This window comes from Drosophila melanogaster, chromosome 2R (genome assembly GCF_000001215.4).
Source record: "Drosophila melanogaster chromosome 2R".
Lineage (NCBI taxonomy): Eukaryota > Metazoa > Arthropoda > Insecta > Diptera > Drosophilidae > Drosophila > Drosophila melanogaster.
The window spans coordinates 21,061,636-21,073,448 of NT_033778.4; the positions used below are offsets into that span (position 1 = coordinate 21,061,636).

At 45.1% G+C, this 11,813-nt stretch overlaps 5 protein-coding genes and 2 non-coding genes across 7 annotated transcripts; 3 read left to right on the forward strand and 4 right to left on the reverse strand.

The window, feature by feature from the left end:
* The first annotated feature begins 10 nt into the window (after positions 1-10).
* Positions 11-1,577, forward strand: Cht8 (Chitinase 8). The gene is made up of 3 exons (NM_137698.1): positions 11-97; positions 158-614; positions 674-1,577. The coding sequence occupies exons 1-3, from the start codon at positions 13-15 to the stop codon at positions 1,560-1,562; spliced, it is 1,431 nt and encodes a 476-aa protein (NP_611542.2). The 5' UTR covers positions 11-12; the 3' UTR covers positions 1,563-1,577.
* On the reverse strand, positions 1,543-3,351 carry Cht12 (Chitinase 12). The gene is made up of 4 exons (NM_166420.2): positions 3,119-3,351; positions 2,890-3,066; positions 2,571-2,838; positions 1,543-2,512 (listed from the first exon to the last, which is right to left on the reverse strand). Exons 1-4 carry the CDS (start codon positions 3,183-3,185, stop codon positions 1,612-1,614), a joined length of 1,413 nt encoding a protein of 470 aa, NP_726022.1. The 5' UTR covers positions 3,186-3,351; the 3' UTR covers positions 1,543-1,611.
* A 392-nt stretch (positions 3,352-3,743) lies between these two features.
* On the reverse strand, positions 3,744-5,452 carry Cht4 (Chitinase 4). The gene is made up of 5 exons (NM_080223.3): positions 5,354-5,452; positions 5,114-5,290; positions 4,781-5,051; positions 4,517-4,725; positions 3,744-4,460 (listed from the first exon to the last, which is right to left on the reverse strand). The coding sequence occupies exons 1-5, from the start codon at positions 5,421-5,423 to the stop codon at positions 3,799-3,801; spliced, it is 1,389 nt and encodes a 462-aa protein (NP_524962.2). The 5' UTR covers positions 5,424-5,452; the 3' UTR covers positions 3,744-3,798.
* A 904-nt stretch (positions 5,453-6,356) lies between these two features.
* On the reverse strand, positions 6,357-7,651 carry Cht9 (Chitinase 9). The gene is made up of 3 exons (NM_137699.5): positions 7,577-7,651; positions 7,063-7,504; positions 6,357-7,000 (listed from the first exon to the last, which is right to left on the reverse strand). Exons 1-3 carry the CDS (start codon positions 7,635-7,637, stop codon positions 6,397-6,399), a joined length of 1,107 nt encoding a protein of 368 aa, NP_611543.3. The 5' UTR covers positions 7,638-7,651; the 3' UTR covers positions 6,357-6,396.
* asRNA:CR44703 (antisense RNA:CR44703) lies at positions 6,625-7,810 on the forward strand. Its single transcript, NR_124673.1, has one exon.
* A 922-nt stretch (positions 7,811-8,732) lies between these two features.
* CG10527 (uncharacterized protein) lies at positions 8,733-11,154 on the reverse strand. The gene is made up of 3 exons (NM_137700.4): positions 11,090-11,154; positions 9,767-10,168; positions 8,733-9,425 (listed from the first exon to the last, which is right to left on the reverse strand). Exons 1-3 carry the CDS (start codon positions 11,097-11,099, stop codon positions 8,947-8,949), a joined length of 891 nt encoding a protein of 296 aa, NP_611544.1. The 5' UTR covers positions 11,100-11,154; the 3' UTR covers positions 8,733-8,946.
* On the forward strand, positions 9,114-10,260 carry asRNA:CR44704 (antisense RNA:CR44704). The gene has a single exon (NR_124674.1).
* Positions 11,155-11,813: the final 659 nt, after the last annotated feature.

The window sequence follows — 11,813 nt, forward strand, 5'->3', positions numbered from 1 at the left end:
AGTGGTCAAGCAATGTGGAGCGTATCTGGTTTAGTTAAGCTGCTCCTCGGGGTAATCCTGATGGCAGCATCATCTTCTGCACAAGGCAACTCCTCAAGTATGTAAAAGTATAACAGATTTGCATATTTCGAGGAATATCAGTGAAATCCCCTTGCAGAGAACGTTGTCTGCTACCAGGGCACTTGGTCCGTTTATCGACCTGGTCTGGGCAAGTTCGGTATGGAGGATATTGATCCGTTTTTATGCACCCATCTTATCTACGCCTTCCTGGGCATCGAGGAGACGGGCCAGCTTCGCGTGATCGACGCCTATCTGGATCTTGAGGAGAATAGTGGACGCGGAAATATCAAGAGTTTTAATGCGCTTAAGCTAAAGAATCCCGTGTTGAAGACGCTCGTCGCTGTGGGTGGTTGGAACGAGGGCTCCAAGCGATTCTCATTGGTGGCCCGTGATCCCTCGAAGCGTGAAAAGTTCGTGGATGATGTGGTCAGGTTTCTGCAGCGCCATGGTTTCGATGGCCTAGATCTGGACTGGGAGTATCCTGGCCAGCGTCACAGTCTGGATAACGAGGATCGCTCGAACTATATAACCTTTCTAAAGGAGCTGAAGGAGGGGTAAGAAATGATGGAAGTTGTATGTGCTGCCCATTTTCTGACCCTTAACGCCTTCTCAGCTTGGAACCCTTTGGTTTCATACTCAGTGCTGCCGTGGGCTCCGCACAATTCTCCGCCGAAATATCGTACGACATTCCGGCTATGGTTCCGTATCTGGACCTCATTAATGTGATGGCCTATGACCTTCACGGACCGTGGGACCAGGTGGTGGGCATCAATGCTCCACTATACGCTGCTGAGAAGGATGCCAGTGATTCTAGCGGGCGGCAACAGCAGCTGAACGTGGACGCCGTAGTCAAGTATTGGCTGAAAGCAGGTGCTCCGGCTGAAAAGCTGATTCTAGGAGTTCCTTTCTACGGGCGCTCCTTCACATTAGCGACCGCCGAGGGCAATCAGCCAGGAGCGCCGCATATTGGCAAGGGAATTGCAGGAAACTACTCCCGCGAGCCGGGCGTCCTGGGTTACAACGAACTGTGTGAGATGATGGAGCGGGAGGAGTGGACACAGAAATGGGAGGCCACACAGCAGGTGCCTTACGCCTACAGGCAACGCCAGTGGGTGGGCTACGAGGACCCACGTAGCTTGGCCCTCAAGGCGCAGTATGTGATGGACAACCACCTGGGTGGCATAATGATCTGGTCGCTGGAATCGGATGACTTCCGCGGCACCTGTGGTCAGCAGCCCTATCCCTTGCTGCACGAAATCAACCGTGTGCTCTTCGGTGGCAATACACCATCTGGCTTGACCACCGAATCGAACAGGGAATCGCCCAGTGAAGGATTCAGTTGTCCAGCTGACGCGCCCGCTGGATATATTCGTGATCCGGACAACTGCTCCAAGTTCTACTACTGCAGTGGCGGCAAGACCCACAACTTTGATTGTCCCAGTGGACTCAACTTTGACCTTGACACCAAAAGTTGTAACTACTCAGGATCAGTAAAGTGCTAGATTTTATTTGTCCAGAAAAATGTCATGGGGTTTGTGTATTTTTATGGACCTACTCCACGATCTTTAGGTTTAGTGGCATGTTGTCGTAGCTATAAACGGGCATTCCCGGTCGCCAAATGACAAAGTTCTGATCACACTTGACCTCAGCGGCTGGGCGGCACACGATCTGGTTCTCGTCGAAATACTGACCCTCGAGGCACTCGTAATAGATCCTCTCTCCATCGCGGCACTCATGATACAATCGGCAATCCCAACCATCGCGGCTAAAGCCATCATGTGGGCACAGTCCGGATGCTTCTGTGGTCGGCTTCTCTGTTGTGAGGCCGTTCTTGTCGCCCAGGGCGGAGAAGATCACACGGAGCAATCCATGCTGCTCGCCACATCTGCCCCGGAAATCGTCTACGTCAATGGTCCAGGCCATGGCGCCACCCAGCTTGTGCTCTTGCAACAGATGCATCTTGGCCCAGATGCTCCGCGGGTTCTCGTAGCTTACCCACTGATCACCCCTTGTGGCATAGGGCACCTTGGCCAGCTGGTCAAACATCCTGCTCCATTTGGACTGTTGCACGCACCACTCGTTGTAGGTCATGAAGCCGGGACGGTGGGATTGCTTCGTCTGTCTGCCGGGTCCTTTGCAGGCGGATCCCACTGTCGATTGATTTCTATCCATGGTGAAGGAGCGCACGAAGAGCGGAATGCCCAAGATAAGTTTCTCTGGCGCTCCTCCATTTCGTTTCCAGTGCATAATTGAATCGGTCACGCTGCCTTCATATCCCACAAGTGGAGCATTGTAAGCCAAGCGCAGGTGGTACGGATCCTGCTCGTCGTGCATCATCAGGTGGATAAAGTCCGAGTGATTAACTATCTCAGGGATATTGTAGCTTTCCAGGATGCGATTGTCTCTTCGTCCCAGCACAGCCACCATTAATATTAGCTGATTCTTCCGAAAGCTATCGAAAAGGGGTAGGAACTTACTGGATGATGGGAAAACCTCCTAAAAGGACTTACATTAATCCCAGCTCCTCCAGCAGGATCACAAAGTTCTGGCGATCATCTGGGTGACCGCCCAGCAGTGTGGGATAGCGCCAATCGATTTGGACGCCATCGAATCCCCACCTGAACATGAACTCCAACATAGAGCTATAGAAATTGTCCCGCTTCTTCGGAGATGCCACCATGCGAGAAAACGAACTGGAATCCTCCTCCCAACCACCGATGGTAAACATTACCTTCTTAATGCTATCCCACTTCATGGTCTTAACGCTGCTCAGCTTGTCTATTAAATAGGAGTTATGCAATGGAATATCTATTTAAATAAAATACTTACCCTTCTCCAGTAGCAGAATTTTGTCGGTGATCCTCAGCTCACCACTATCCCCATCCACACCTATTCCAGATCCAAGGACCAAGTGGGTGCATAGCCTGGAGTCCAAGTGCCACTCAAAGAATTGACTGCGTCCTTTGTAGTAGTAGGATCCCAAATCATATTGACAAAACACATTATCTGCAGATATGTTTATTAATGATTTGAAATAATATTTGCAGGATCTATTTACATTCTTTTGCTATACAACCGCATATCAGAAATATCATTATCATAAAGACATACTGAAAAGAAGTCATGGCGAAAGTGAACCTAACGCTTTTAACTGGAAATTTATTTAATTTTTTTCTAATTGTAGATTAATTAAAGTGGTCAAGTCAGTTAAAATAATGTTTAAATTTGTTTTCGGATCAGTAAAAGTGTTTTGGGTTGCGTGTTTTTTCACACGGAGTGTCATTTATAACATATATCTAGACTGAAAACGCATAGATAACTGAATATTTACAATCCTGTCTTATACTTAATGAACTTTCACTTTTAAAAGATAATAAATACGTGGCGTTCTTTTAGTTCCTTTATCTTGGCAATAGGTGTACATTGCAAAACACGTTAACTCACCTGTGTTTTCATTAATATGGTTTCTTGTTAACAAGGCTTTATCATTATTTCAATATTGAAATTGAATCATATGCACTTGCTTCACGGCGTGTCTCACCATTTTCCTGAAGTGACTAACTTCTTCAATGTAAATGTTAGTATTTCAGGAATCTAAATCTAATCGGCATAACCGGTAGCCATAAATATGAATTAATAATATACAATTCGCTGAGGAGGACCACTTGAAAAATAATAGATTTCTTGTGTAATTGCCATGTTTGTTTATTTTCATATTCCATTCATTTAATCGACATTTTACGGCCAGTCGCAATTTAAGGTAATGGTATTGAAGCACAGCCCTGCTCCGCATTGGAAGTCGTAACGGACGCCACCGACGCACTGGTAGAACTTATTGCAATCGCTTTCCAAAACAAAGAAACCATCTTGGGCGCACTCGTTGCCACCACTTCCACCACCGGGAGTGGGAGCCGGAGTGGGTGACGAAGTGGGAGCAGCCGTTGGAGCGGGAGTAACACTTCCTTCTCCTCCGCCGCCGCCGCCTCCGCCACTTCCTCCACTCACTTCCCTGCCAAGAGCACGATTCATGGTCTTCAGCAGTGGATAGGACTCGCCGCACAGACCACGGAAATCATCCGTCTCGATGGACCACATCATGGCACCACCCAGATTGCGGGACTCGACCAACTGCATCTTCAGCTGGATGCTTTCGGGATTGTCATAGCCGATCCACTGATCACCCTGGAAGGCATATGGAGCACCGTTCTCCTGATCGAACACGGTTTGCCAGTTGTTCAGGCAGATCTCGTGGTAGCCCAGGAATCCGTTCTCCCGCGTGTAGACGCCAGCAGTTCCGGGACCAATGCACGCAGCACCGGGCCAGTTCTGTGAGCTATCGGACATCTGGTAGCTGTGGCCATAGAAGCCAATGCCAAGGATAAGCTTCTCAGCGGGAGCACCTAGGTAGGCATGATTCATTAGTTTAATAACTAGAGTTCGCGGTTGGTTAACTCACCATGAGAAAGCCAATAATCAATAGATTCGGCGACTTCGGGCAGAGGAGCATTGAGACCCAGATAGCCATCCAGAGCCATGTGGAAGTCGTAGGTCATAACGTTAATGAAAGTCAAGTGCTGCGAAATGGCCGGAATGTCGTATGAGATGCTGGCCGATTTCTCGGACGCACCGACAGCAATACCCAGCTCCAAGCCATACTGATCGTAGCTGCCGAGGATTAATACATGTTATTGAGTTGCCAGGAATTAGAGAATCCACCTACGTCTCCTTAATCTCGCGCAGCAGAGTAACAAAGTTCTCGCGATCCGCTTCACTGCCTCCGCGCTGACCAGGGTACTCCCAATCCAAATCCAAGCCATCAAAGCTATACTGCTGAATGAAGGCCAGGGAAGTGGAGACGAAGGTGGCACGCTTGGCAGGATCGGCTGCCATGGCCGAGTATTTGGTGGAACCTTCATTCCAACCACCAACCACCGCCAAAATCTTGAGGTTTGGATTGCGCTGCTTCAGAGCAATTGTCTGGCTAATAAAGCCTATGTGGAAATACCATTTCATTAACTTTTCCTAGTTGCAAATAGAGAAAGATATAGCTTACCCAGACCATCGTCCATGTCCAGCCAGGTGTCCAGGGACTTGAACTCGCCGGCATCGCTGATTCCGAAAAAGGTGTAGCTGATGTGGGTGCACAGGGAGGGATCGATATCGGAGGGTGTGAACTTTCCATCTCCGGGACGATAGTTGGCCCACGTGCCCCAGTAGCAGTTAAGCAGCTCTGCAGGATGCGAAGGATCCAATAAGATTCCAATTCCCCAAGCAAATTCCATCAACTACTCACTCTCGCTGCTGGCCACTTGTCCAAGGCAAAGGCAAAGAGCTGCCAATGCCCAAATCGATACTAACTTCATCCTGCACTTCGTAGGTTAATGGTAACAATAGCTATTCGTATCATGTTTCCGTGTTTATATAGGCCGCTCCCCAGCAAATTTCTTATCGCCAGAACATCGACAGCGTTGATAAATCGCCACTTCACTTTGGAAATCGCTGAAATAGAAAACAAAAGTCTAATATATTGCATTCGGTGAGGAAACTGAAACGACAAGTGACCTATATCTATACTCGTACATTATATTAAGCATATAAATCTCAATTTATTGCCTCAATTTTAAGTGCATCTTGAGATTTGCAGAACGCCAAGCGTATCGTATACCACACTCGAAGAATCATTTTATCATCGTCCTGGAATGTGACTCATACTGTTGCTAGCTACTCATTCAGGCAACTCATGAAGTGTAAATTAAATAAATAAACTTGTATTCAATGAATAACAAAAGAAGCATATTTATTCATTCATGATTTATACTTTTTACTAGAAATGTAGAACTACTGTCATCACATGAAAATATAACGCACTTTTGTAGATATGGGTAATTGGATTTAAATCTGACATCAAAAATTACAATACTTGAGAACTTTTACATTATTATGATGTTAAATAAAACATATTGTTGTAAAGTTATATATATATATATATATAATCATAACTGAAATACATATACTCTACGACTAAACAGAAATTTACACAAGTAATCAATTAATATATTACTTATTCTCATTCAATTGAAGGATTCAAAGGATTCTGGAACAGGATACTAAATCCCTATAAAATTATTCTTATTATTTGCTTTTCTTTCGAATTCATTTAAAGTTTGTTACGGATTTGTTTACAACCAGTTTAAAAGGTTTCCATATTGATAGATCTGGTTTTCACTTAAGACTTCTTGTGAAATAACTTTTGAAACATTCTCCAAAGTCACAAACAGCAGTGTGGTTTTTTTTTTCAATTTTCAAACATTTATTCTTAACAATCGGATTCTCCTTTTACCAACGCAGCTTCCTGTTGATGGTCTTGAGCAGAGGATAGGTCTCACCGCACTGACCGCGGTAGTCGTCCGTCTCTAGGGACCAGATCATGGCACCGGCCAGACCCTTGGACAAAGCAAAGTCCATCTTGTACTGGACACTGAGCACGTTGTCGAAGCTCACCCACTGGTCACCGGAGTAGGCGTATGGAGCGGCATTGTCGTAGTCGAAAACGGTGTGCCAGTTGTTCTGGCAGATCTCGTTGTAGCCCAAGTAGCCGGTAGAGCCGGTGTAGGATCCAGCGGAGCCCTCGCCGCGGCACGGTGCACCCGGCCAGTTCTGGGAGGAGTCCGACAGCTGGAAGGAGCGTCCGTAAGTGCCCACGCCGAGCACCAGCTTGTTGGCCGGAGCACCTTGGCTCAGCCAAAAGTTAATGGCGTTCTCCACGGCCCACTGGGGGGCATTGAAACCGGTCTGGCCATCGGAGGCCATGGCAAAGTCGTAGGTCATCACGTTGATAAAGTCGACCTGCTGAGCAATGTTGGCGATTTCGTAGGATGCACTGGCCAATGATTCACCGGCGCCCACCGCAATACCCAATTCATAGCCATAGGGAGCGAACCTATAGGACATAAATCATTTAAAACTAAAGTATGCTTCGGTAGTGGCTCCTCCACTACTCACGCCTCCTTAATCTCGCGCAGCAGAGTCACAAAGTTGGCACGATCGTTCCAGTTGCCACCACGCTGGTTGGGGTACTCCCAGTCCAGATCCAGACCATCGAATCCATGGTTGCGCAGCAGGTTCAGGGCGGAGTTAATGAAGTTCTGGCGCTTGTACCAATCGCCGGACATCGAGGAGTACTTGGTGGAGCCCTCGTTCCAGCCGCCGACCACGGCCAGGACTTTCAGGTTGGAGTTTTGGTTCTTCAGGCTAATCGCCTGGTTGATGAAGCCCAGATCGTAGTCCAGCCAAGTGTCCAGGGATTGGATCTCACCATTGTCGTTGATTCCGAAGAAGGAGTAGCTCAGATGGGTGCACAGACCGGCATCGATATTGGACACATCGAACTTGCCATTGCCGCTGCGGTAGTTGGCCCAGGTGCCCCAGTAGCAGTTGACGATGCCTGGATAACAGATCAGGAATACAGATCGATTAGCTTTTAAGCCAACACCAAATTCGCGTAGATTAGACTTACGTTCAGCACCGATAACCTGGCTAAGGCAGAGGACAGCGAGTAGTGCCAATAACTTTCCCATTGCACGAAATGCTTATTACTTCTTGTTCCATCTAGGTATTTATACCCTTCCGCACCGATCTTATCAATACCATTATCTTTATCAGCTGTGTCGGCTACTCCACTCCAATTGTCGGACTAATTTATTGGGTCTTCGTCGCGTGCTTTGAATTGTAATATTTATACTAGCGACCGGTATTTGTATCTCAAGTACAGATTCATTTTTTGTTTACTATCCCTTAAGTTGTAAATTTTCTCAAGAGGTACTTCAACATTTAAAATGTTTGTGATATTTGGCAAACTTAAGTAATCAAGGCATATTAGGTTTAATAGGAACATGAATACTTTGTCCTTTAATATTTTGGATCGAATTTTAAGTTGATAAGTATCTTAAGCTTGTGTCCAAACATTATTACCTCTAATCAATGAGACCAATTTAATATAGACTATTATATTTTATAAGCTTCACATTGGCAGAAGGGTATTTTTGGGTCTGTAAATATGATACTTTTATTATTTTAAAGCCATTTCAAAGCCAGGTGTTCAAAGAAACATAAAAAGGTTAGTTGCTGACCTAAAAACTTCACATGCTGGTTACTGACTTTAATATAGTTGATAGACTAAACCGACTCAGTTATACCCTTAATTTAAATGTAAATAGGCCAATATGATATGTTTCATTCATTTTAAAAATGAATAAAAGAAAACATGTTTTGGTATAAATATATATATATATAGCAATATGTTCCTTGTACTGCCAACATTTCAACTAACTTTGTATGAGTGTTTTATGGGTTCACTGATAATGAGATTAGGAATAGATTTTCATTGAGTGGGAGTAAATTATTTTCAATTGCCTGCTTAAACTAATCTATAGATTTCAGTCATTTCATTTCAGTCATGATTTTATTAAAAAAAAAGAATGTTTGATACTAATTTCATTGAGTACAAATGGATTAAAAGGTGATTAATGATTGCGATAGAACTGTTAGATTCACTAAAACCAAAATCCAACTAATCTTAACACACCACTTTTTTGAAAAATTAAAGCAGCTATTCAGCTTATTTTATATTTATTTCCAAGCTTAATGAATGCAAATAAGTGCCTATTTCAGATATGTTATTTTCTTAAACATATTTATTGTTTATTAACCAATTTCGTTGAACAATGTAATAAACTTTTCGACATAATATAGAGATTCTTTAACAGTTTTGAGTAGAAATGCACATATAAATAAAATAAAATTTCTGCGACCAGTTGAACTGTAAAGCGCTCAGATTAACTGATTTAAAACGTTTTGTTTCAGTGCGTTGGACATTCGATCCGTGGCTTAGTTGGTCACATAGATTTCGAACTCCTTGTAGGCCAGCTCCTCGCCGCCGTACGGAATGTAGCAGCATCCGTGGGAGGGCTGCACCTTGCCCACAGTGATAGTTCCGTCGTGGGTGGCACGGCCGATGAACAGTGGTTCGCCCTCGGCGGTCTCTCCGGCAGGCAGGGCGTTGGGCGGGATGTTTCCGGCATCCACGGGCAACCACTGGCCGCCGCCGGCGCACAGCACCTCGTATTCGGCGTGGCCGTGCTCACCACCTCCCCAGGCTACGTAGGTCACTCCGTGGGAGGGATGCAGCTTGCCGGGAATGAGGTCGCCCTCATGGCGGGCACGGGCGATGTACAGCTGCTCGCTGCTGTCGAATCCTCCCTCGAGGGCGTTGGGTGGCACCTCACCGTTGGCGGCGGGCACCCAGCATCCTGGTCCGCTTCCTGTGGGCGCGGCGAAGCCCATGACGGGAGCCGATGGAGCGGGCTCTGCAAGGAAATAGTGGCATTTGTTAGAAATTCATGAAATCATTAGCAAATCTTATACATATATGTATATATAATAGGCAAATACATATTTATAGCAAGGATATAGTCTTGGAGAGCAATTAAGTGTTATTGATCAGTACTCAATAGTACCAACTCTACGAGTAGCGGGTATAGTAATACTCGATATTCAAACTGAAGCAGCTGACTAGACAATAGATGCCATTGAGCAGCTGTAGAACAATAGCTAACTTAGATCATTACGATGGGTAAACTAATCAGAGAGGGTAAACACCTGTGCTTTCCGTTTGATAGAAAAGGCGTGGAACAGAGTGTAAACTCACCATCAATCAGCCAGGTGCCGCTGGCACCCCATCCCGTGCAGATGCCGACGAAGTTGACCGGGAACAGGCTACCAGCATCGTAGGAAAGGAAGGCGGCGGCGTCTCCTTCGCGGCCAACGGTGATGACATTGTCGTACCAGCGCACCCAGAAGCCACGGAACTCTCCGGCATCTAGGATGCCCGGAGTGGGCACCTCAGCGACTTCGGGCTTCTGGCGGTCCTTGCGGATCACCGACTTGGTGTTCTCCCATCCTCCCAGAAAGATCTCGAAAATGGGACCGTTCTCCTCGGGCGCGGGTGTGAGTGCCAAATGAGCATCCTTGGGGGAACGCACCTTGAAGGTAAAAACTCCACCGCTGGCGGGGAAGAATTGGTACTCCAACTTATCGGGGGTGTTGACTTCTGCAAATGAGATGGCATATTAGTACAAATTCTCAGAGGCAACTGTACACTCGGCTACGTTTTTCTGAGCCAACTGTACCCACTACTACTTTGAAAGGTGGGAAAGTTTTGAGGTTTGAATTAACAACCTCAAACATGAGAATGTTGTCATAAAAAATACTTGAACTGGAAAGAATTCGTAGCTATTTTTATGTTTGTTAGGTTTCTACGTACATATAAACATACATATATCAGCATGTTTAGCGTCTGTTTTTGTTTTCGCTTGCTTATTAGCACCATTCGCATGATGTCATTTAGATCGCCATCAGTTCTTCGCAACAAATTGTTCTAGCTAATTCCACTCAAGCTTAATTTCGAGTTTTGAGCTCTGAGCCGGCTCTACTGCCACTCGAGCGACAAACATTTGCCCAGATATATGCGAGGTTTGTGCTATTCACTTTGAATAGATTACACGAATGGTTTCTCAAGCAGCATTATTTCGCATGACATCATTGGAGGTGCATCTTTCGTCTGACCTCCCTAGGGTCAACCCTGCTGAATTCCTATTGATTATTGTCGGAGTTCAAGGCGAAGACCAGTGACTCATCGCATATGGTGAACAATTTCGGACACCTTTGGTCGAGAATCAATTCGATGGGTCATAAATTAGGCCAAATAAAGGCAGTCCAATATGTATAGCATATTGCCGTTAATTGAATCTGGACGATCACAAGGTGAAAGTCGCTTGTATTTTTCACTGGTAAAAACCCAGCATAGATAAAGAATGGGATGTTTCGATTCTAGGAATTGGACGACACAATGCTATTTTGGTCGTGGGCCAAAAATTCCGCCGCACATTTCCCTATCTTTAAATTCACCCAATTATCCATTCCATTATCCAACTGCTCAGGGCACTCCACCCACACCCACTGGGAAACTCACCGATTGGCATGATTGCTGTTTCAATCAACGATGTTCGCTTACTGAGATTCTGATTCAAACTGCCCCAATGGAGCCCAAATGCCGGCGAGGTAAGCAATGCTAAAAAACCGAGACGGTGAGAGAGTAAAAGCTCCAAGAGCTTTGGCGCTCTCACTTGCAAAGTGGGAGATCGTTGGCCATATAGAAAGTATTCGAACTGTACCAGCTCGAATAGCTAACTTATTCACATAGCGGTATACTGCACATGCTAAGGCTTATCTTTAATTATTTTAAAGGCAATTATTTTTCTTAAATGTAAATCTTAATTAAAGGCTGATAATTTCTAGCATAATGGCATAGCTTTAAAAAAAATTTCTTTACTTACAAATGTACATATAACTATTTTGTACATGGGCACAATATTAGATAATTGTAATTTCCTTTTTAACTTTTTGTTCCCTGGACTTTCACCTCGTGGTAAGGGCATGTAAGCTTCGGTATAACTAAGGTAGTTTTGTCACCTAGTTTTGCTTAAGAGGTCTATGACTCAGGTTGGCAAAAGCTGCTGCTTAGTCATCAGAACCATAAGCAAGCTTTTATTGCTAAAATGCTTTTTCTATGGGCATGATAATTTTCATATCGCTATGCGAATAAATATTTACTATTTACTACTGTATGCAAGGTGTACAATTAGTATGCAAGGCACTTAATGATGTGACCTATTCCAAAAAAGGAAGGCCCTAAA